We start from the raw sequence: 21,268 nt of genomic DNA, 5'->3' as shown, positions 1-21,268 counted from the left end.
GCCATTGCACACGGCGGCTGCTTTGTCCTCCGAGATAACGGTTGACTATTGCGGCTACACTTGTACACTTGCATACATAGCACATGGCTGCCAAACAAAGACGCAGGCTAAGCCCAGAGGCTCACGGACATTCCCAAGCAAAGACCCCTTCTTTCTTTGACAGGTCCGAAAATAAGAAACACGTCGTGGCTCTTAGCGTCACAACGTTTTGATCTGACAGAAAGATGAAACGCATAACTAGTCGGAATCAAAGCGCATGCCACAATCATCTTCAGTATGTTGCATGTACATATCTTGGGAGAACAGGCCATTAGCGCCGACAAGACTGCATTTTGGTTCTCCCTCGGGGTAGGCATGTTTCACTGTTGGTTCGCTGCAGCTGCAAGGTACTTGAGACATTCAAGGTGGGTAAGACTCAGTTATCAGTAAACAGAATAAGCAACGCTTTCTACAATCTATTCGTAGGCACTAATGTTTTGCGATTGACTTTAGTCGAGTGTGCAAATACTGATGTGAACACCCATAAGAATGGTGAGCTTGTAGGCTTGGTACAGAGTAATAGCTTGACCACTAGACTAGATATTGGCCATGGATATTGATTGCACTATCCACATTTAATTTGACAGAGTCATGAAGGCTTCAAGAAAAAGCAATGGTTTTTTTCAGTATGATCTATCAGGAGATGATGCTCCGTACCGAGATGCTGGGACTAGTATTTCTCGTCAACCTACCAATACCGTGTCTTGATTGTAATGCCGATGCTGATCGTGATACAAGTATAGAGTATAGCAGTGCTTTCTTGAGAGAAGATCATCCAACTATCCATTGGTATTTTACTCTGTAATATCGATAAAAAAGCAAAAGAAAGAGCTCCAATCACAGGATTTCACGCAACTTAGTGTACATGGTAGATGCTCAAGGGGTACAGAGTAGCTTAGGTATTCTTTTGAAGAGACAACAAGTGTGTGCCGTTCGATTCGTCGTTGACTTGAAATTGATTGTAATTACATACTCTCCTGCATTTGGTGGTTGTTCATGATTTTCAAAGAATTACTGGTGCATGCATACATGTATTTATTATCTGAGTGTCAGTGGACAAAACAGAATATGGGGGAGTTCTGGGGTTGCAGTGGGGGTGCTTCTATTTCCAACCTTACACTGCCGAACAAACATCAACTTCGGCGAGCGACAGAGCAGAAACGAAGGAATTACCGAAAGTTTGAGGCCTCTATTTCCGTATCATCGCTCAAGTCAAGTCCGAATTGACTTATTGATCATGACTTCCAAAAAAGGCAACTCTAAGCATCACTTGTGCCAGAGCGTGGTGTGGGGAAGTGAGGAGAGTATCAACACGGGCTCTCTCAAACGAGCAATATTAAGCGTCCAGAGCAGCTGATGAGCGGGTAGCAAAGTCGACGAGGGTTACTGTGACTCAGATGGTTCTCTTTCTTGTCTTGCAAAGCTACTCACTTGTCATTCACCGTATTCTATCATATCCGCGTACCTCACTTGACAGTGATACGTCCCACGATGTGTTCCCTTGCAGCCTCTCAACCGCTAACAAACAGCTCAAATTCCACAACCCAGGAACACAAGATCAACAATTTTCTCGACCATGCTCAGACCCTCCAGGCTCCTCTACCAAACCCCTCTCTGCAGGTAACAGCCGACCACAATTTGAAAAGAGTCGACGCACCAGTATATGCACCTCAGGCTGGCGAGGTTCTTCTTCACATTAAGGCCACTGGTATCTGCGGGTAAGCTATTGAACAAGTTTTCGGTTGTTGCAGAGGCTAATAACTGGGTTAGTTCAGATGTACATTTTTGGAAAACAGGACGTATTGGATCTCTTGTTTTCGAGGGCGATTGTATCATTGGGCATGAGGCGGCTGGCGTAGTGATACAAGTTGGCGAGGATGTTGACAACTTCAAGCCTGGTGAGTGTGATACCCAAAAAGGACCATGGAAACTACAAATACTCATGCGAGATTCTAGGCGATCGGGTGGCTGTTGAGCCTGGCGTTCCTTGTGGGCATTGTTTCCTCTGCAAGGATGGTCGATACAACCTCTGTGAAGATGTCCAGTTCTCGGGTGTCTACCCTTATGCTGGAACTCTACAGCGATACAAAGTCCATCCTTCTAAGTGGCTCCATAAGTACAAACCCGTTCCTTTCTGTCATTATGAAACGCAAGGAAACTGACGTGTGTAGGCTTCCTGACAATGTATCCTTCGCTGAAGGCGCCCTTCTGGAGCCCTTGAGCGTTGTCCTACACGGCATCAACTCAGCCCCCATCACCCTCGGAACACCCGTCGTTATCTGCGGCGCCGGCCCCATAGGTCTTCTCGCTCTCGCTTCTGCACGAGCTTCGGGTGCCCATCCACTTGTCATCACTGACGTGGAGCCCAAGCGATTGGCGTTTGCTAAAGAAATGGTCCCTACAGTGAAAACCTACCAAGTCGACACTACTAAGAGCAACGAGGAGAATGGTAAAAATGTGAGGCGTTTGTTTGGCGAGACGGAGTATGTTCAGCCTCGAGTTGTTTTTGAATGCACGGGCATTGAGAGCAGCGTATGTTCGGCTGCTTTCATGGTGCGTCGTGGAGGTGTTCTCATGGTTGTCGGTGTGGGCAGATCCATTATGAACAACCTACCATTTATGCACTTGTCACTTGCTGAGGTATGTGTTTAGTCTCCTGGGGCTATGGTGTACTAACTAGAGATTTCAGATTCAAATTCGATTCATCAACCGGTACAAAGACACGTGGCCTGCGGGTATCGCGTGCCTTGAAGGAGGCCTTGTTGATGCGAAGAAGCTTGTAACACATGTCTTTCCTTTGGAGCAGGCACTTGAAGGCTTGACTTTATCATCAGACCCCAAAAATGGATGCATCAAGGTCCAAATTGTTGATGATACAGAAACCACATTCTTCTAAGAGAAACCTTGAATAAAATTTGGACATAAATACATCGATTCCTTGTCGTGTGACTGCCCTACCCTGCGGAACCTTGACGGTTACTCCCGTCCCATGATACAGGGGATGTGTTGGTGGAGATCGATCTCCGTAGCAGTTGCATCAGCGGTTGAGGCGCTAAAACAGTTTCACTTTACTGTCCAGTACCGTAACCGACTCTATGGCACCCTCAGAAAGTTACTCAGGGAATATCTTGAGGTTAAAAACGTACCTACTTTGTGATCTACCATCCATCGACTCGAGTGGAAAACACCAAAAGCCATACGCGCCAAACCCAAGAATTTTCGCTTATTCTTCCGTCTTGGCTTCCATCTCCATCGTTATGGATGCTACGCCTAACTAGCCCACTAAGCCTCAATAATCCCAGTCAGAAGTTGGTGTGATGACGTCGCATTCTTCATCTCCAGGGGGGCATCTGACCTGGCATAGCAGGCGTCCATCGATTCTATGGGTGTCGAGATGGAGGAAAAGGGCTGAGCACTCTATAAGGAGTAAGATCTGAGCTTGGCCAAAAGGCAGCAGCCTTGCCGCATGGATATTATATATTTACTGTTTGCTCTTTCTATCACGCGACGATAGACGTCAGTTATTTCAACTCGACTCCTCGAATCTTACCGACTTCGCCAACCCTACATATCCTCTCGCGTCCTTACTTCTCTCGCAAATGACAACGCACTGAGTATCCACTGACCCTGCTTCTCGTCGTTACCATGGGTGCAACTCAATACTATCGCTCTCAGATAGGCGAGGAATCTGTGATCGACTACTCTCACACAGATCCTCCCTTGAAACTTCTCGCCAAAGATATCTACTACTTCTTCATCTACGTGTGGGCTCTCCCTTGGGTGGTATGGCCTGTATATCCTTGCAAGTCCAAGGAATTCGACGAGCTGTACCCTTCATCCCAAAACATCTTCTGCATCGTTGTGCACTTTATCCTTATCATCCTGCAACTTGGCTTCGTTCTCGCTTTACCCTTTGCTATCATATTACCAGTATGGATGGCTGGCGCGGGAATTACTGGCTTCATGATCGTGAACTGGTTGCTCTGCAAGCTCCTCAACGGAAAGAAAGAAACCTACAAATCGGAGGAGAAGTATGCCAAGGAACTGCCTGAGCACGCTCATGAGCAGTGGGTTTTCTTGAATGGCGTTGCTGTTGGGTACGTTACATGATACTCTCGCAAGAACCTCCTTTACTGACAACTTCCCAGAGAACATTGGATGCAGTCAAATCTGAACCGACTGGCATTGACTTTTGGGCGACCTATCCTAGGCATTCACAACCGAACATCTGGAATAATATTCGACGTCGTGGAATGTCTCATCCAAAGGAACTTTGGTTACGCAACTGGAGATGTCAGGATTTGCTTTAGACTCCTCAAAGACATCCTATACGACCAGAGTAAATCTAAAGTGGTCTTCATCTTACACTCCCAAGGAGGGATCGAGGGCGGACTTGTTCTCGACTGGCTGCTCCAAGAGCTGCCGCAGGATCTTATGTCTAAACTAGAGGTTTACACATTTGGCAACGCGGCTAATCACTTCAACAACCCCCACCGTCACAGATCCTCGGCAACTCTATCCCGACTTAACCCTCTTTCTGCCATGAACACATTCTTGACCGAGTCCAGCTTCGATTCTCCGTCCAGCAGCCCCGTGGATACAAAGCTTGACTCAAACAACAAGACCTGCAACCCTGTCAGAAAGGAATCTTCTGGTGTGTCGACACGATCTGTATCTGCGGCAAAAGACAGATGCATCAAGCACGTTGAGCACTATGCGAATGGTACAGATTTCGTTGCCATCTGGGGCATCCTCCACTTTGCCACAAACAGAATGGAATCAAGAGAACTCCCACGCTTCCAGGGAAGATTATTTGCGCGAGCGGACGGTCGCTACGGAGGACATCAAATGAACCAACACTACCTCAACGCCATGTTCCCACTCAAGCATGACGCCGATACTGGAGAGTATACTGGTGCCGATGAGGACAACGAGTTCATGGAAGAGGAATTCAAAGTTGGCGAGGAAGGCAGCGCCTCGGCAAACGCAAGGGAAGCATTTGAGATATCATGGGCTGGAACCCAGGGGTTCGGAACTGGAGACGCCTCAACTCCGATTGAAGTCCATGGAATTTCTGAGAAGCTTAAGAGAGCGACCGAGAACCATGGAATTAGAGTAAAGGACGTGAGTCGTCTATGGAGTTACAGAAACGGCCGAAGTCCTATTGAGTTGCCTCCAATGCTGGTAGATGAGAACGGTGTCGCTAGGACTGCTACTTTATAAACACAAGGGATACGGATAATGAATTATGTAGCATTAGCAGTATGATTATGACGACTATATGTTATCAATCAGTCAACATAACAAGCCTCTGCTGACCTCACATTCTACGTTCATATTTCAGTTGATTGTCATCCCGAACGGACGTGATGTTATTAATGAGCCTTTTTTTTCTAAACTCCGTTTCTAACCTATCTAGATAGTGGGTAGCAGAAACGTTGGCCTCCTCAGTCTTAGAATACAAAAATAAATAGCCTAAGAAGCCTAGACTAAATAGCATAAGCTAACCTACTAATTTCGTCTCTTATGCTTCCAGTGGTCAATTCTTCTGATACCCCGAGGCCTAGACAATCTCTAATCCAGGGTCCATAGCTTTCTTATATGAAATTGCAAGGAAGAAGATAAGTGTTGATACAAGGGGCCTCTTCGCAGGCCGGCGCTTCTCCAATCCAAGAGTTCTCATTCCGGCACCCGAGGCTGACAGTAGTCAGGAGGGTGATTTTCCATCTGTTTGGTATCCTGACTCTCGGGAGGCAAGGACTCGATTTCGGAGACATGCACAGCCTCAGGGGACATGTGTTGTCTTGGAGCATAGGTATCCCCATAACTAGTATCGTAGAAGTTCCATGTTCCTGTTTGTCTTGGACACCAATCTTGATTGCCAAAAGGAATGAAGGCAGAAGTGTATGGGACTGACATTTCTGACCGGGGAGATATCGGCTGTGATGCATAGCCTCCGACAGTAGCGAATGGAGGCGGGAGAGTGTTGCTAGCAAAACTACTAGGCAATGACGAGGAGATCGACCCATCAGTAATCAGAGCACGTCTATGAGACTGCAGATATTGCGGATATCCAGGCGATGGCTCAATGCCACTGTTTGAGTTGGTATTGATGGGAGAATTTGCCATCCAATAGCTAAAACCTGGATTTAGAGATACTTCAGGGTATCTTGCACTGTGGATTCTCGGAACAGCGTTACTACTGTTTCCATTGTAATCGTATGCCGACAAGATAGCCCTCTGTGCGTACATCTGATGGGCTGCAAATGGCGACATAATCTCGTTCACTTTTGCTAGAGCCCGATTTCGACCCTCATCCTCTGCAGCGAGCCACCGTTCTTGAATCAGAAAAGGAGCCCTCTCGATCCATTGTTGCAACGTGATGGCGATGTTGCGGAATCCTGGAGAGTTTATACTTTCGAATTTGCACATGTCGACGTGGTTGGCTTCTATGCCGTAGTAGGTGACACCAGGCAACGGAGGTCCGGCTGAATGTGCATCTACGACGAAGAATCTGCTGAACGGTTAGTCTGACTGATCACGAACAAAGATGATGGGGGGAGGATCGCATACTTTTTGCCCTTCACATCCGTTTTTTGATTCTCGCGAACCATGTGGACTTCAAAACGCTGATATATGTCCAAGAAGTGGCTGTTGATGTTGACGAGAGTTTCGTTGTCTTTCCTGAGCGTTTTCAGGAGCACCGGCTCTGAGTCGAAGAACCTCCTTGGAATCAAGGCGGCTGCCATAGCCTGAACAATTACGCCCCAGGCTGCTGCGTCCGATCCTACATGTGGGGTGGCCAAAAAGATTAGTCCAAAGGTTGAGATGTAGATTGACCCGAGGTCTTCCAGGCGAGTTTCACGCACGTCATGGGAGTAGAGTAGAGCTCTTTTGACGAGAATACCTCCTAGCGAGTGACATGCCCATATGATAGGATTCTTGGATGTCCCTTGACTTCTTCGGTGAAGCATGAGGTTCGTGATGAGATCCTCTGCGTGCTGATTTATGAAGTGATTGCTGGTTGTTCGGTTGTTCCCTTTGGAGTACACATCTGCATTGTATCCGTAGATCAGGATGTTTGCGTGTGTGCCCTTGAGTGCAGCCGGTAGGAGATCCAGCGGCCAGAAGGTCCCGTCTTTGGCGGTCCATGTAATGTCTGGCTCTGCGTTGAGTCCGTGAACAAAGACAATGTCGGCCTTGGCTTCTGGATGTGTGTAGACCGCTGTTATCTCGTAGCGGCTTATCTCGCGGTTTTCGGATCCCTGTTTTACTACCTGTTAGCCATTATTTCTTTAGATAGGGGACTTGGGGTATCAGAAAAGTTGGCCGCTCAAGGCATGCGAGACGAAGTCAGCAAGTCGGTCTATGCCATTTAGGTCATTTAGGCCAGACCTTTAGGTTGCTTATTTTTGTACTCTAAAGCTTAGAGCATACTAGGCCAACTTTTATGTTACCGATTAGGGGGTTGCGCACCATGGTGTTCTGTTGAGTCGATATTCTAGGCGAATAAAAGAAATAGAGATGAAAGAAAGAGACATAGAGTGTGCTTGTGCGTGTGAAAGAGGAAGAATAGTTTGACAAGATCAGGGAGGATTACTGACATATAAATACTGCTTCATCAAGGCTGACACTATAATTGCGTGCCCAAGAACAGTCACGATAGCTCGGCAAGGTTGTGGTAAATCTTGCCCTCTTATTGACCGATATCTGAGAGTACACGTCATATTGCAAGACTTTAATCTGGTTGCGTGACTCTTGGGTAAGGAGATATCGATGCTTGTGAAGAACAAATTAGAACGTCACCAGACCATTATATTTCTGAGCTTTACCAGGCTTTTGTAGGGAGAATCTACCAGCTGTAATATGATTTCCGAGTAAATAAAAAGAAATAAAGAGGTGTATCTGTCAATTCCAAAGAGGCAAGAGAATGATGTCTTTGCGATGCCATTATACTGACCCAGACTCCCTTTTCATCAAGCTATGTAAGTGCCAGGCAGTGGCTGAGTTTTTGCCTGACTGAAGACAACTGACATGTTATATTCCTTTATAAAGTTTCAAGTTCAAAATTGTATATTGCATAACGCGTGGGACTCGTTCCTAACAAACGTGTAATGTAATTCACAGGTGAACTTGAGCCTCACTTTGCACATGAATCCTCAACGCCACCCATTTGAGGCGCGTGGCACATGCTTTAATCAACGTTCACGATGATTCCAAACTTTTCTCGTTCGCCGATAACAGCATTCACATTCTCATGAAGCAGTACAGACTCGGTCTCTGTGCAGCAATGGTTTCACGTGGGTGAGGTGTAGTATCAGAAGTCTCGAAGTGGGACTACTCAGCAATCGCTGTACAATAGCCACGATAACTTCATCTCCAGCACATACGACCATACCTATCAGAGAACTCGGGATCCCGTCCGCTCTCCCATAGATAAGCTGGTAAGGGGCGGATTAGTAGTTGGGTCGGTGACGACCAGCGAATCCCCGCTGTTGTATGTTTTTTATTTTTTGCTCATTCGTCATTTTACAACGACGAAGGTAAGTGTGCAAATACCTGATAACGAGGATTGAGACTTTGCAATGCGAGCGTGAAGGCTGAAGTTGAATTATAAGTTCCAGATACGTTCGTGTGAATGAGTCTTGAAGTATCTCAACGTATGCGTGACCTTGACTATGAGGCAACAGAGCCTTCCTCGATTTGTATGGCATTGATATGCAATCCACTGCCGGGAAGTGCATGAGATAACTCGCCATGAAAACTTCAAATATTCTGTATTGCCGCTATGCAATTAAAAGTCCAAATACTAAGTGTCCTTGCCTATGTGGCATAAATGTACAGATAACAAACCTCTCCATTATTTTCTCCCTTATTCTAATACTGACACATCATGGCGTGAGACCACACATGTGACTGCTCGTTGGAAGAGTCGAATGTCATTTTCCTCGGCGTAAATGTTGCCCGAAGAGCCATGTGGAAGCTCAAGGCGGAACTCATCTCTCAATCTTTGGACATTGATTGGACTTCAACGAGGCTTATCCGTTAACGATAGCCCAGCTCGATGGGTACAACCTTGTGATTTGGTCCTGATGACTCGCCCGGATTCCCTATGAGTCCTTGGGCAAAGCTTGGCCGAGTCACAGAATCCAGCCACTCTCGATGCCTGATACGGAAAAGCCAATATGATTCCAAAAGGCTTCTCCTAGAGCTTCGTTTTCAAGTCGTCTGATAAGGAATGAGGCCTCTACTTGGGTAGAACTGGTTGCCGGGCTAACGTTGCAAGGCCGTCGTTCGTTCTGGTTACTTCGAGTCGATGCTCAGTCCCTCGGTGCAAGCATGACAACGTACTCTCGAGTACTGTGCCCGAACTGAATCATATCTTTGTCCCTCAACTCCAGATATCTGCTGTCAGGAATCTTGCCATCATTCAACTTGGTTCCATTAGCACTCTCAAGATCGATAAGATACGGCTTGACCTTGCCAATCTTGTCGCCGAACTCATTCCTCTTCTCAACATAGCGGAACTGAATCACAGCATGCTGCTTGCTGATGCTCGGGTGCTCCGCGGGCAGATCGACGACCGACATCTCCCGTCCAACGAGCCAGCAGCTCCGTGCGCTCAGCTCTATCGTGTCGACAATATCTTGGCCCTTGAAGATGAACAGCTTCCAGACGTCGCGCGGTGAGGGCTTACGTGCCTCGGCGGGCTCGTGGTACTTGAGTGTAACTGTCGTACCATCTGCTTGTGCGACCGAGTTGGATGCTGCGGCCAAGACCCCCGTGCTTCCGAAGTTGGGCTTCTCCTTGGGCTTCTCAGGCGCTTCGCCGGTGGTAACAGCAAAGGAGTCCGCCTGGGAAGGTAAAGGGGCAGCCTGTCTCACGGGGCTGCGTTTCGCGACCCGTTTGTCATTTCCTTCGTCGTCGTCGCCGCGTGGTCTTCGTCGTGAACTTTTGTCGTCGCGTGACCGTCGACGTCTGTGTTCTCTATTCCTGTCGCGATCCCGGTCTCGGCTTCTTGACCTCCGCCGCGAGGAGGATTCTGGTGTCCGAGATCGCCTCCTGTCGCGTCTGTCACGGGATCGACGACGCTCTCGGCGTCCAGAATCGCGGTCTGACTGTTTTGATCGACGGTCGGTGTCTCTGGGTTCGTGATCCTCGTCATCGTAGCGCTTTCGGCTAGGCCGAGTTCCACGTTCCTCGTCCGACGCCATGTTGTATGAGATGTGAGTGTCAATGCTCGCTGTGAAGAAAAAGGAAAACAAAAAGATGTAACGAAAGATGACGCTGCTGAGGTGCCGAGCTAGGTTAGGTTAGGTAGGTCGATTAGATCTGCACAACAGCATTTGGAAAGGTGGAACTATGAAGTGAGTGGCTTCCACACTAATCGAATGTAGGGAACATATGTGTGGCTCAAGCACGTGGGATGCGCTTGCACATGCCTTTTAAGTAAGAAAAGTTGAGACGAATTTAATTGTCATAAAACTAGCATATCAAAACCTTAGATAGATAGATCTTCTCTATGTTGCTTGTTTTTGCCCCCATGAGAGGTGTATCATCTCATCGCTCATGCGCCGCCATTGTACTCCAGTAAGCGCAGTAGTAGTCTCTGCTGCCAATCCAGTTCCTAATAGAGAAAGAAAAAAAAAGAGAGAGTAAAAAAATCCCGCTGTGGATATCAAATCGAGTCCCATTTCATTTCCCAAAAAGCAACAGTGTCCGTAAAGTAAAAAAAAAATCGTCAAGTCATGATGAAGGAGGGGACGCTTTTTTAAGTGGCAGAAGGGATAGCCATGGCGGATATCCTTGAACCGTTGTCGAGGTATGCTTCGACGTTGGTGTTGAGATCGTCAACGCCTTTTCTGACAGTAAGACGCTGCTCATCCTCGTCCCACCACACATCGTCGCCGACCTCGGCGTCCGCAGGGACTAGCAGAAGCATGCCCTGGTTGCTACCGAGAGCGATCCTGCACGATGAGTCCTTGACAAAGGTCTCGAGGAAGGGGACGTCGTAGCCCTGCATCCCCCGCAAGGGTCCCCCACTCTCTACAAAGTCTCTGATGAGGTTGCTCTGCTCGAGGCTCCAGAACTGACGGAAGTCTTCTGGACGTGAGAAGGCATCGACGTTTGCAAGGAGCTCTAGCATGCCTGCCATGCCGTTGAGGACAGGGCTGAGAAAGTGGACGAAGGAGTTGAGGATCTCCTCGCGCGAGTATCTTGGGTCCGCATGTGTTCTGAGGGCTGGTGACATTGTGTTTAAGAGTGTGAGAAGGCGTTCCTGGCTGGCAGGTTGTGGTGTTCGGACGTGGTAGGCCATGGTCAAGAGAGAGACGAGAGAGAAGGTAGATGACATGGAAGAGAGAGGGTCTGAGAGGCTGGCGATGCTATCGACGTAGATGGCCTCGTTTGGCTTGTTTGAGAGTAGCTTTGAAGGCATGTTGATGTTGGCGTGTTTGATGTGTGTTGTAGGTGATTGTCTAGTAGATATAAGGTGTAGATGATAGTAGATAGTAGATAGTATATGGTTGTTGTTGTAGTATAAAGATGATGAGCTAGAATGAAGGACCTCAGCTTCTGGAAGGACATGGCAGACTATTTCAACAAAATAGCAAGATCCATTCTATCCAATAAAGTAAACTAAATTCAAAACAGAAAGAGAAGCGCCGACTGTGTTGTGTGTAGTGTAGTATAGTGTCCCCCCCCCCTTTCAAAGAGCATCCATCTCCCATCTCCATCTCCGTGGGCTCCGTTTGGCATATCCATTCTGTGGTCAGTCTAAGTGAGGTGAGAGAGACCCTGGCTCCAGACAATTACCCAATAAAGTCACTCATGATAGCAAGGTGGTTGATTGACAGGGCTCCAGGCCCCCACGAGAGAGAACCGCAGGGAACACGCATCGGGTAATTCCCATTTTAGCTTGGGCATGGATGGCGTGCCTCGCGTTTCTTTTAGTGGATGTTACAGACCAGGCGGGCATCAAAGACCTGGAGACAGGGCAAGTCAGGGCATGACAACAAGCCCAGTTTTTTTTGGCCTGTGAAAGTTGTTGAGGCAAGTCTTTTCACATGAAGATACCTTTGTACTATAGGCATGTAAGACGAGATGGCACAAAGGTGCTGTGACATTGAGTACAACCAAAGTCAATTTCCATACTCAATTCGTTCCAGACTTTGTTTCCTTTTGTTTTTTTGTTGATATCAGTTTCGTCAATCCAGTACTATCAGGCCGGCCTGTCTCTCTGTCCGCGTCTCATGTTCGAGACCTCTCGTTGTTAGTCTGTCACTCGGGCCTTTTTTTTCTTCTCTCGTTCTCTTGGCTTGATCTTCCCGTCTATTTGCTGTGCCAAGTCATTCACTGCACTTGCAGCAAGAGTGATAACATGGAAGGGGGAGGGCATCCCTCCATCATGGGATCGGCTCCCGTTGTTCCCGCGGCTTACGCGCTTCCAGCCTTCATCTTGTCATTTTCCTCTGGTTTTGTCGACAGCCACCAACGATTTGAGAGGGAAAACCCCCCACTCTCCGCTGCGCTTTGTTTTGATTTGCTTTGCGGAGAGAGGAGCGGAGCGGATAAAGGGTTTCCATATCAGCCTGGTAGCGTACTGCAGCCTGTCTAGCTTACTTGGTAGAGTCGACTGTACGTGGCTCCCCGGATTCCCCTTCTCCTCTCGTGTAGCTGTCTTGCCAGAGCAGCTGAAACTATGTCAAACCAATGACAACTATCTTTGACTTGCGGCGTAGTCTTCGGTTGTGGTTGTTCTGTGTCAGGCTTGTTTCTATCGATCTCATCTTTTTTTAATCCTATATCTATCGGATGTAACGCTCCGTCCATGTCGAGTTATGTCATTCATGCTGTATGTACTCTTCGACACATCCATGACCTTGTGATTGGTGGCATGCTCTGTGCCATCAAACACAAAATACCCTCGTCCTCACCACAAAGTCTCCTGACAAGTACGGCCCTTTTCCGGGTATGCCAGCAACAAAAAAACAGGTGATTCAATCTCGCCCTACTCGGTGCTACTTCGATTTATGTGAGCCAGATCGCATGTAGATCAGATGTTGATTTTTGACCTAATCTTGATGGTACGTCTGCCGCAGAGCCTCATTATCTTAGTAGCCTTTTGGTGTCAGTGCCAGTAACAGAAAGACGGTTGATACGGGTTGAGGAAACGTTTTGGCTTTTGTCGCATTGCGTTTCAACTAAATATAAACATTTATATTAGTCTATTTGATCGACATATCGCGACGTGTTTTGTTTTGTTACATCCCCCAAAATAACATTCCTTTTTTTTAAAAAAAAATGCGCCCAAGCACTTCTTGTCTCATTGAAGTATTATCGTCTATGACATATGAATCCCGTGATTTTTCTTTGCTCCTTTCTAGAATATCGTGACTTGGCGGGCCGACTTTGTAATATCTGGGGCCTCATATCGTCGGGTCCAATGCCCACTTCTTTACCCTGTCACTTTGTGGATATTCATAGATACCAACGTGCCATCAGTAGCGGTATGCATCTGTTACTGTCTGTCATGTCGTCTATTGTTTTAGTCTGTAAATCATCAAATCATTCTTATAACTGTATATTCGATCATTTAACCCCCCCTCTTATTGCTCATGCTTTAACCAAACAACCTTTGACCCTTTGCGTGGGGGCTACTCATGGTTGACAACAAGCTTAGTTGTTAGATTCTGACGATAAAACTGTTTGAGAGATTCTAGTTGGCCTGAAGATCTTGTCGATCGCTGAAACGCAGGGTAGTCAATCATCTGCCGTGTTGCTAAGTGTGATCAGTGGGGATGTACAGCAGCGTCATGTTCGCCTCACACATTCACTCACTCATTCTTGCTCTTATTCTTGTTCACCTACGTATGACATGGCAGCACAGTCATAGGTAACTACCAACCACGTGCGATGATCCTGCACTTATTGACGCTTCAATAATACTCATCCTACACCGTTGGTTTCATCCGGTGATAGCTTTCATGCCCGAAGAGTCACTCGGTTCGGCTCGGACTTGTCTTGCTCTCGGTGCTACGAATGACAGCAACAAGACTTCGGTAAGAGGAAAGGTTGTCTAGTGTTATGGAGTTACTTTCAAAACTCCTTCTTTGAATCTAGGGCATTGCTGGAATATTCATTGTCGAGATGGTTTCAAGTAGAGGAAATCCAATCACTTACACCGAGTGACTCAGCCGGCTTACTTAGTAGTCGAAATAAAGACCACAGTTCAACTCCAGCACTCAAACAGCTCTTCGATATTCGAAAACATTATCTCAACTCTAAATAAACTCTACATAAAATAACGAAATGGAATCAATTGTTTCCAAAAATGCTTCACTTAATAAATGAACAGTTGTGATTTCAATTACGTCACCAAATCAAGTCTATTCCATCTCTTGTCTTGTTTGTAGCACAGCAAATAACACCCTACGCATCGCACAACAGAGGTAACCAGAAGACATAGATACACACGGCAATGTCAGCCAACGAAAACCCCGAAAACTATGCCCTCTTCAGGGATTGCTTATCAACCACCCTTCTCCAACCTGCATCCCCGGCCCCGCCCAAACGCCGTCGGCGTCGCAAGAACTCGGCCGCTACTCCAGCCGCTACAGCATCCACTCCGGCTCCGAACCCGGAGAGGGACGCCGAAGAGCTTGCTGACTTTGTAGATTATCTTGCTGCAGAGATATTCGAGAATCTTCCGGATGAGCTGCAGACCTTGGAGTATCGAACCTGGAGGGACAACGAGGCGTTGCAGGAGCAGTATTCTCTTCCTCTCACAAAGGAGAGTCTCTCCGTGTTAAACCTGCCACCTTCTGTTGTTGAAACATTGACGACTTACAACCTTATCTCTGCCGATCTATACACTACATCGCATCTCCCGTCCTCCCCCGAGGCATTCTTACTCCCCATCATAACCTCGTACATCACTCCCCTCATCGAGCCACCTCCCGCTACACGGGCCACCCGTGCCGACGCCTGCGAGCTTTGTGCTCGATCTTGGGTCCCTCTGTCATACCATCATCTTATCCCAAGATTCGTGCACGAAAAGGCCGTCAAGCGAGGTTGGCACCGCAAGGAGGATCTGCAGAATGTAGCCTGGCTGTGTGGTGCGTGCCATCGCTTTGTGCACAACTTTAAAACTCACGAGGAACTCGCTCGGGATTACTACACTGTTGACCTGTTGCTCGAAGAGGAGGAGGTTCAAAGATGGGCTGCATGGGTTGGAAAGTTGAGATGGAAGGGAAGGTAGTCTCTGTTATTTCATATCGGTCTTGGAAAGGTGTGCTCGATAAGCCAGACATACTTGTAAAAGGAATACACCTATTGTCATCAACATTATATCATTACCCCTGTCCTAGTCAATCTCTTCTTCGCCCTGACACTCCTTTGACTTTGCGACAGCCTCGTTTATCAACGCTGGCGCTACCTCAAGCCCAATTTCCGCAGCACAAACAGTTTCCTCAAAATCCTAGCCGAGTATACTATCCACATAGTATCCATTTGGAGCTGGTTCCTCTCCACATAGGGTCCATGGTGATGATGACGAGAGTTGAATCAAAGACGATAGAGAGTCCGGTGTAGGAACCAGAACTTTGACAGACCGCGATAATTTTTACCATATGGATTCTCATTCTCACTTGGGTCCCAGAAGGGAATTGCACGACTCCAAGTATCATCCCAATCTCCATTTAGGTCCAGGGTTTGAAATTCCTCTAAAATCTCTTCAACGTATTCCCATGGATACCAAGACCAATACTCTGGTCTTCTTGATCGAAAGTCCGGACGGTCTGTCATGAATGAGACATCGATACCGGCAAGCTCCCTAACACCCAAATATGTCGTTACAGTAGATCCTGTCAACTCTTTGATGCTTATTTCCTGGAGGCCCACGAGTATTTTTAAGCCATGACAAGTAAGGTGGCAGGAGTATTCAACAGAAATTCCCTCGTGATCGCGCTGTATTGAGTTTAAGAACCTCTGTTCCAAGTACTGTCGAGTGCCGTCTGTCAATGATGGCGCGGCCGCCCTGCCGTGGATGGATTCAAGACGCCAAATAACCCTTGATAGTAGTTCCCGATGCTTATACTGTATATAGAACATAATGTATTAAAATCTCCCAACGACGGTCTTGTTTTACGGGTGCATGTCGGAACTAGGCTTGTCAAAAAACATCTGTCGAAAGTTGTTGTCCCTCCCGAAAAGCACCTTCCGTTGATAGAAGAAGGTGAGGCAGTAACTTTCAAATTTAAAGGCTATATTCATGAAACGTCTTCGCTCGTCCTGAGTCAGTTATGTTGACTGTCGTGCAATATAGAACTCAGCTTTGGGTTGCGCAGCCATATCTGCCAGTGCTTCCTGCGAATACATATCGATTATCCGCGTTGCATTTTCACCAAGCTCCAACATAATTCAAAGTGCTGAGACCGAGAACTTGTGTAATTCGAGTGGCGCAGTGTCGCAGGTTGAGTCAAAAACTTGTCTTCTCTTGTCTTCAACCGCTTCGGTTCCTAGGGAAGCGAAGTCTCGTTCCTGTCTGATATAGCGTAAGTGTGCTGCGCGCACGAACGAAGGAAAATCTAGGTCGCCGCCGAAGCGATTCGACATACGGGCGACGAAGCATTTACGATTATTGGAGAAATATCTCAGGGCAGTCGGGTATACATTCATAAGTGGTAAGAGTTCTGAGCCGCAATACTCCATTATTAGGAATAGAAGCTCATTTGGAAGATCCTGAATGCCACCCATGGTTCTGATATTCTTCCGATACGATGGGAAGGTTGGTTTGGTATGTTCAGGAGGAAAGACTTTGGGACAGAAAGGAAACTGCCAATTATTATATATTTTTGACATGCCTTTAAAGTTGTACCAACCATAACCACCACCGAGTGTGTTTTAACATAATGTTTCGTTACTAAGCTCCCAAAACTCCAAGTCATTTCATAGGTAGACAAGAAACACCGATTGCAATATACTTTCGACCTGTGACTCAAAATTTCAAGTCATGAGTCTTGAGTCTAAAGATTAGATGTATGCTTGCTGCAGTTAGGCCCGAAGTTATATCAGATAAAATAGAAGCTCTATAGGTGATCCCTGATTGATGAAAAAGAGCCGCTTTCCTTACATTGGTGCATTTGCCTTATTAGGAGGGCTGTGAACATGGCCAGTCGTCGTGGTCTTCTGCGTACATGCTTGGTTACCCTTAGCCAAAAGAGCTCTACTCTGCTGGGTATAGAGAAAACGACAAACTCCATCCTTCTTATTATAGCTGCGCTTTATGGATGTCCTTTTATGAGCTACCTACTAAGGTATCCACGGTGTCTGAGGCAGGCTGATGGTGAAGGGTACCGTACAGCTACAATAACTTTAGTAGTTGAGTTTAACCTTATTGCTGATATCTCCCTGGACACAACGTAGTCATACAGAGGTAAAAAGCACGATATCTCATATACACTGTCAGCTATCATTGACCAATGGCTGGAGAAAAACAAACAGGTTGTGTGACGATATTGTCGCCTCTAAACCAAATCTAGTCTAACTTTCCGATATCATTCCTATGCCTGACGCGTCAGCTAACACTTATCATCAATTTGTTGAGATGACTTGTCCATCGTTGAGAAAAGTACTGTATCATGCGACCAGGTAGCAAACGTTTTGTTGAGATCTCCCCGAGACGACGACTCGTTTGTTTCAGGGTAGGTATGCCACCAAGTCAGCGGATAAGACACAAGTGGCTTGCAGCTCGTGATTCACCTCGATGTGATAATGCATATGCTCTTATAGGCAAAGTTGTATTATATAGTCGCCACCTGCTTGTAACTTGGTATTGATCGTTCACCAAGTCCGGGCTGCGGTTGTAAGCACATACACCACCATTGTGCGGTGTCGCTCTTATCAGATCAATCATGTTCCTCCTCAGTCAATCCAGGACAACCCTCCATCTCAGTATCAGGATACACCATCTTACACCAGAAGCAATATTGATGCTTCTCCCTCAGGTATTCCAAGACTGTCTTCAACCTCTCCCCAATCTCAAGTTCATTGAATTGATCCAACTCCTCGTCCTCCTCATCCAAATCATCAGTCGTAGCATACACAGTCTGTCCCTTACCCAGGGCCCTCTTATCGTCTTCGTCCTCCTGGTCATCCTCATACGTAGGTAGCCTCGATAGTGACTGTTCGAGATCATATCGCATGCGCCTGTCTCGCTCGGCTTCTTCTCTGTGTCTCACAAGGCCACGGTACAGAAGCGGTATTGATTTGAGAGGGCGTGAGGATGTCGGTGTTGCCTTGCCAGATTTATCGTTTGTTTTCGATGCTTGTTCTCCAGAGCCAGCGAGTTCCGCCTTTTCATCATCCATCCTCTCTGCCATGCGTTGAGCCGCAAAGAACTGTTTCTCTAGTCTCGCGTCCTCGCGCTCTTTCCGCACACGATCACGATACTCATCGGGATCCATCTTGGCGGCTTTGATGTCTCTTTCCTCAGCCGCTTCTCTGATCTTTCGCTTTTTCTCATTATCCAAGCCAATGCCTCCACGGTCATCTTTGACGCTGACTTTGATCGGTTCCGTCCGACCCGGCGCAGCGCCTTCATCTGTCTTCTTTCCCAGACCGCCACCTGTGAATCCCATCTTTGCCATCATGGCAAAACCTTTGCTCTTCTTGGCCTTTGCGTCATCCAGCAGCGAAGTGGAGAGAGCCTTTTCGCGAGCGGCTTCCTCCTCTTCCGCAATCTGTTCTTTTGATTTGACGTTTCCTCGTGCGCGTGATTCGCGCTTCAGTCGTTGCGTGCGCTGAAGGGATGTCTCTTTGACGGGTGCAGGCTCGCCAAAGGACATGTTCATGTAGTCATCCTCGTCTTCATCTGGCGCGCCCGCGCCATTCTTTTGTTCATTACTCATGATTCAGGCCTTTTCTATGAGTGAAATTGTTTGAGTGATGTGAATTGGAGATGAAATTACTGTTGTCGATTGTTACTTGTGATGAATAAAGATTCTTGTTAATGTATGGAAACTGTTCCAGGCTATGATTGTAGCGGGCTCCACTAATTTTCGGGCTTAGGTGTGTAGCTCTGACGCTGGTTCCTGGGCAAATTAAGGTATGTGTATCTCTTACTACAGACATCTCCTTCAAGGATAATAAGTTCGATATTATATATATGCATTTCTTCGCCTCGTATCTCACTAGGAGTATACTTCGGCATGATCTAATTGTTGTTATCCAACATGGTATATAGGTAAAAAATAGCTGACCATCGTTGCTAATAGACATCACGGCTGTGTACAAGACAGTTCCAGATATATGCTTTCAAATCAACAGCCTCAGGCACTTATTACACAAATGAATATATGAATGAATATGTGGTATCCTTCGCCTAAGCCTATGCCGCCATGTCCATTTACCTGTTCTTGGCCTTCTTTCTCGCAGACTTCTCCCTCTCGTAAATATTCGACTCGCGGCCCTCCTCGCTTTGAATCTCGGCAACGAGGCGCTTGTATTTCTTCTCGTAAGCCTCGTCCTTCGCCTTCTTGACGCGCAGCTTCTCCCGCGCCATAAAGTTGGCGTCCTTGCGCAGCTCCCGCAGAGCACCCTTGCGCTCCCTCTTGTGCTCCTTCTTGAGCTTGGCCATCTCTGCACGCTCACGGTCTGGGTCGTAGTGCTTGTCTGGGTCGAACGTCTCCTCGAACTTGGGGATATAAGTCTTGATTGCCAGGGGACGGTGGTGGTGGAGTTCAACGTTGCGACGCGATAGCTGGGCAACCTGGAGCATGCGGTCGAACTTGGCCAGCAACTTCTCAACCCTCTCATTCAAAGCGGTAGGTAGCTGGGGTCGGCAAGCCTTGCCGTTGAGATGCTTTAGCACGCTTGCAGCCTGGCTGAAAGTCTCAATGAATGCGCTCTTGCCAGTCCACAAGTCCGCAGCAGCCTCTAAAATGGACGCTGTGGCGTTGATAATGGCAACCTTACTAGCATTGGCTTCGGACTTTTTCAACTCCCCGGCGATGCAGTCCGAGAAATTTGGCTTCCGGACCTTGGCCTTACTTGCGCTCTCGATACGGATATCGGCGGGAGCATTGTGGATGGGAAAGTTTCCGAATTGCTTGGAAGAAGCAGCAGGCGCCAAAGCACAGAGAGTGTTCAGAGAGAAGTTGATAACCTCAGGAACATAGCGCTTTGCGAGCTTCTGGTAGCTGATAGCAAGGGTTGAGAGATAGGCGCCGATGGCATAGTGTGCCAGGCCTTGCGGTACCTTCTGGCCCAAGTATCGCGTAATTGTCAACACAGCAGGGGTGACAACCTGGTGGAAGTGATCGGAGGTGGGGAAAATGGTACCAACAGCAGTCAACAGAACGAGGTCTCCAGGCCCCAGGTCCAGCGGTCTTGAGGTGCTGATCTCCTCAATGTTGTGGCTGAACTGCTTGCCAATCTCGACAGGGAACATTTTGGAAAGAGAGTGGATGTGTCGGACAAGGCTTTCGAGGACAGTAAAGGGAGCAGAAGTTGTGGGATCCCAAGGTGAACCAATATAGTCGACCAGAGAAGTAGCAAAGTTGCCGAGCTTCTCCTTGTTCTTGCTGTTGAGCTTAGGGTGGTAGAGGGCACGAATTCTTTGAACGATGGTAGGGAAGGTCTTGGTCGGGTATGGGGCCAGAGTGGCCTTCAGCTCATCGCAAGTCTGGGGGCACGTGAAGGTATAAGGAAGACCCTGCTCATCACCTTTCTGAATGGCCGAAGCCTTTGTAGTCGAGTCAACTTCGAAGACAGGATTTCGGCTCTCTTCTTCGTTGAGGAGGCCCTTGGTAAACTCATCCTCCTCTTCCTCTTCCTCCTCAGATCCATCCTCCATCGATTCATCGTCACTGTCATCGAGTGGCTCCATGTCAGATCCGTCAGCCACAAGATCATCGTCGATGATGAAGTCGTCTTCATCGTCGAATCCAAGTTCGGTAGCTGTAGGTCGAGCTCGGATACCGTCACCAAGACCAAAATCGTCTTCGTCGTCCAGGTCCATCTCGTCTTGCTCAGTCTTCTTGCCCTTGTTGTTGACTTCCTCGTCCTCACTATCGCTGACTGACTCTCCTCGCATGCGCTTCTGGCGTTTTTCTTCGAGTTCCTTCAACCTCTGAGACTCTTCTTCAGCCTTCTCCTCCTCAGTCTTGGTGCGGTCCGCAGGTTGGGCCCTCTTGTCCTGAGCGAGGTTCGTAATTGGAGGTCGAAATCC

The 21,268-nt window shown here is 47.5% G+C and overlaps 10 protein-coding genes and 1 non-coding gene across 11 annotated transcripts in view; 4 read left to right on the top strand and 7 right to left on the bottom strand.

Moving 5' to 3' along the window:
* Positions 1-1,530: 1,530 nt before the first annotated feature.
* Positions 1,531-2,935, top strand: FGSG_06991 (uncharacterized protein; the record flags this gene model as incomplete). The annotated part of the gene is made up of 5 exons (XM_011328371.1): positions 1,531-1,747; positions 1,836-1,937; positions 1,996-2,155; positions 2,211-2,679; positions 2,729-2,935. 5 exons carry the CDS (start codon positions 1,531-1,533, stop codon positions 2,933-2,935), a joined length of 1,155 nt encoding a protein of 384 aa, XP_011326673.1.
* A 749-nt stretch (positions 2,936-3,684) lies between these two features.
* Positions 3,685-5,262, top strand: FGSG_06990 (uncharacterized protein; the record flags this gene model as incomplete). The annotated part of the gene is made up of 2 exons (XM_011328370.1): positions 3,685-4,136; positions 4,188-5,262. The coding sequence occupies 2 exons, from the start codon at positions 3,685-3,687 to the stop codon at positions 5,260-5,262; spliced, it is 1,527 nt and encodes a 508-aa protein (XP_011326672.1).
* Positions 5,263-5,718: 456 nt separating this feature from the next.
* On the bottom strand, positions 5,719-7,518 carry FGSG_06989 (uncharacterized protein; the record flags this gene model as incomplete). The annotated part of the gene is made up of 3 exons (XM_011328369.1): positions 5,719-6,553; positions 6,613-7,304; positions 7,516-7,518. 3 exons carry the CDS (start codon positions 7,516-7,518, stop codon positions 5,719-5,721), a joined length of 1,530 nt encoding a protein of 509 aa, XP_011326671.1.
* A 909-nt stretch (positions 7,519-8,427) lies between these two features.
* Positions 8,428-8,543, top strand: FGSG_20036. Its single transcript, XR_893037.1, has one exon. It is a non-coding gene; the product is annotated as a 5S ribosomal RNA (ribosomal RNA).
* A 257-nt stretch (positions 8,544-8,800) lies between these two features.
* Positions 8,801-10,339, bottom strand: FGSG_06988 (uncharacterized protein). The gene has a single exon (XM_011328368.1). It carries the CDS (start codon positions 10,251-10,253, stop codon positions 9,360-9,362), a length of 894 nt encoding a protein of 297 aa, XP_011326670.1. The 5' UTR covers positions 10,254-10,339; the 3' UTR covers positions 8,801-9,359.
* Positions 10,340-10,810: 471 nt separating this feature from the next.
* FGSG_06987 (uncharacterized protein) lies at positions 10,811-11,356 on the bottom strand (the record flags this gene model as incomplete). Its single annotated transcript, XM_011328367.1, has 1 exon — positions 10,811-11,356. One exon carries the CDS (start codon positions 11,354-11,356, stop codon positions 10,811-10,813), a length of 546 nt encoding a protein of 181 aa, XP_011326669.1.
* A 3,162-nt stretch (positions 11,357-14,518) lies between these two features.
* Positions 14,519-15,298, top strand: FGSG_06986 (uncharacterized protein; the record flags this gene model as incomplete). Its single annotated transcript, XM_011328366.1, has 1 exon — positions 14,519-15,298. One exon carries the CDS (start codon positions 14,519-14,521, stop codon positions 15,296-15,298), a length of 780 nt encoding a protein of 259 aa, XP_011326668.1.
* Positions 15,299-15,603: 305 nt separating this feature from the next.
* Positions 15,604-16,149, bottom strand: FGSG_13035 (uncharacterized protein; the record flags this gene model as incomplete). The annotated part of the gene is made up of 1 exon (XM_011328365.1): positions 15,604-16,149. The coding sequence occupies one exon, from the start codon at positions 16,147-16,149 to the stop codon at positions 15,604-15,606; it is 546 nt and encodes a 181-aa protein (XP_011326667.1).
* Positions 16,150-16,458: 309 nt separating this feature from the next.
* Positions 16,459-16,794, bottom strand: FGSG_13034 (uncharacterized protein; the record flags this gene model as incomplete). The annotated part of the gene is made up of 1 exon (XM_011328364.1): positions 16,459-16,794. The coding sequence occupies one exon, from the start codon at positions 16,792-16,794 to the stop codon at positions 16,459-16,461; it is 336 nt and encodes a 111-aa protein (XP_011326666.1).
* Positions 16,795-17,945: 1,151 nt separating this feature from the next.
* Positions 17,946-18,947, bottom strand: FGSG_06985 (uncharacterized protein; the record flags this gene model as incomplete). The annotated part of the gene is made up of 1 exon (XM_011328363.1): positions 17,946-18,947. The coding sequence occupies one exon, from the start codon at positions 18,945-18,947 to the stop codon at positions 17,946-17,948; it is 1,002 nt and encodes a 333-aa protein (XP_011326665.1).
* Positions 18,948-19,380: 433 nt separating this feature from the next.
* Positions 19,381-21,268, bottom strand: part of FGSG_13033 (uncharacterized protein) — a gene marked incomplete at its 5' end in the record, with an annotated part of 2,935 nt that continues 1,047 nt past the window's right edge. Inside the window, one exon of the mRNA XM_011328362.1 lies at positions 19,381-21,227. Coding sequence (XP_011326664.1) covers positions 19,445-21,227 — 1,783 coding nt within the window. The 3' untranslated portion in view covers positions 19,381-19,444. The remainder of the gene's footprint in view (positions 21,228-21,268) is intronic.

Source organism: Fusarium graminearum, chromosome 4, assembly GCF_000240135.3.
Source record: "Fusarium graminearum PH-1 chromosome 4, whole genome shotgun sequence".
Lineage (NCBI taxonomy): Eukaryota > Fungi > Ascomycota > Sordariomycetes > Hypocreales > Nectriaceae > Fusarium > Fusarium graminearum.
Note: the sequence above shows the minus strand (reverse complement) of the source record. Positions and strands in the feature narration are given on the sequence as shown.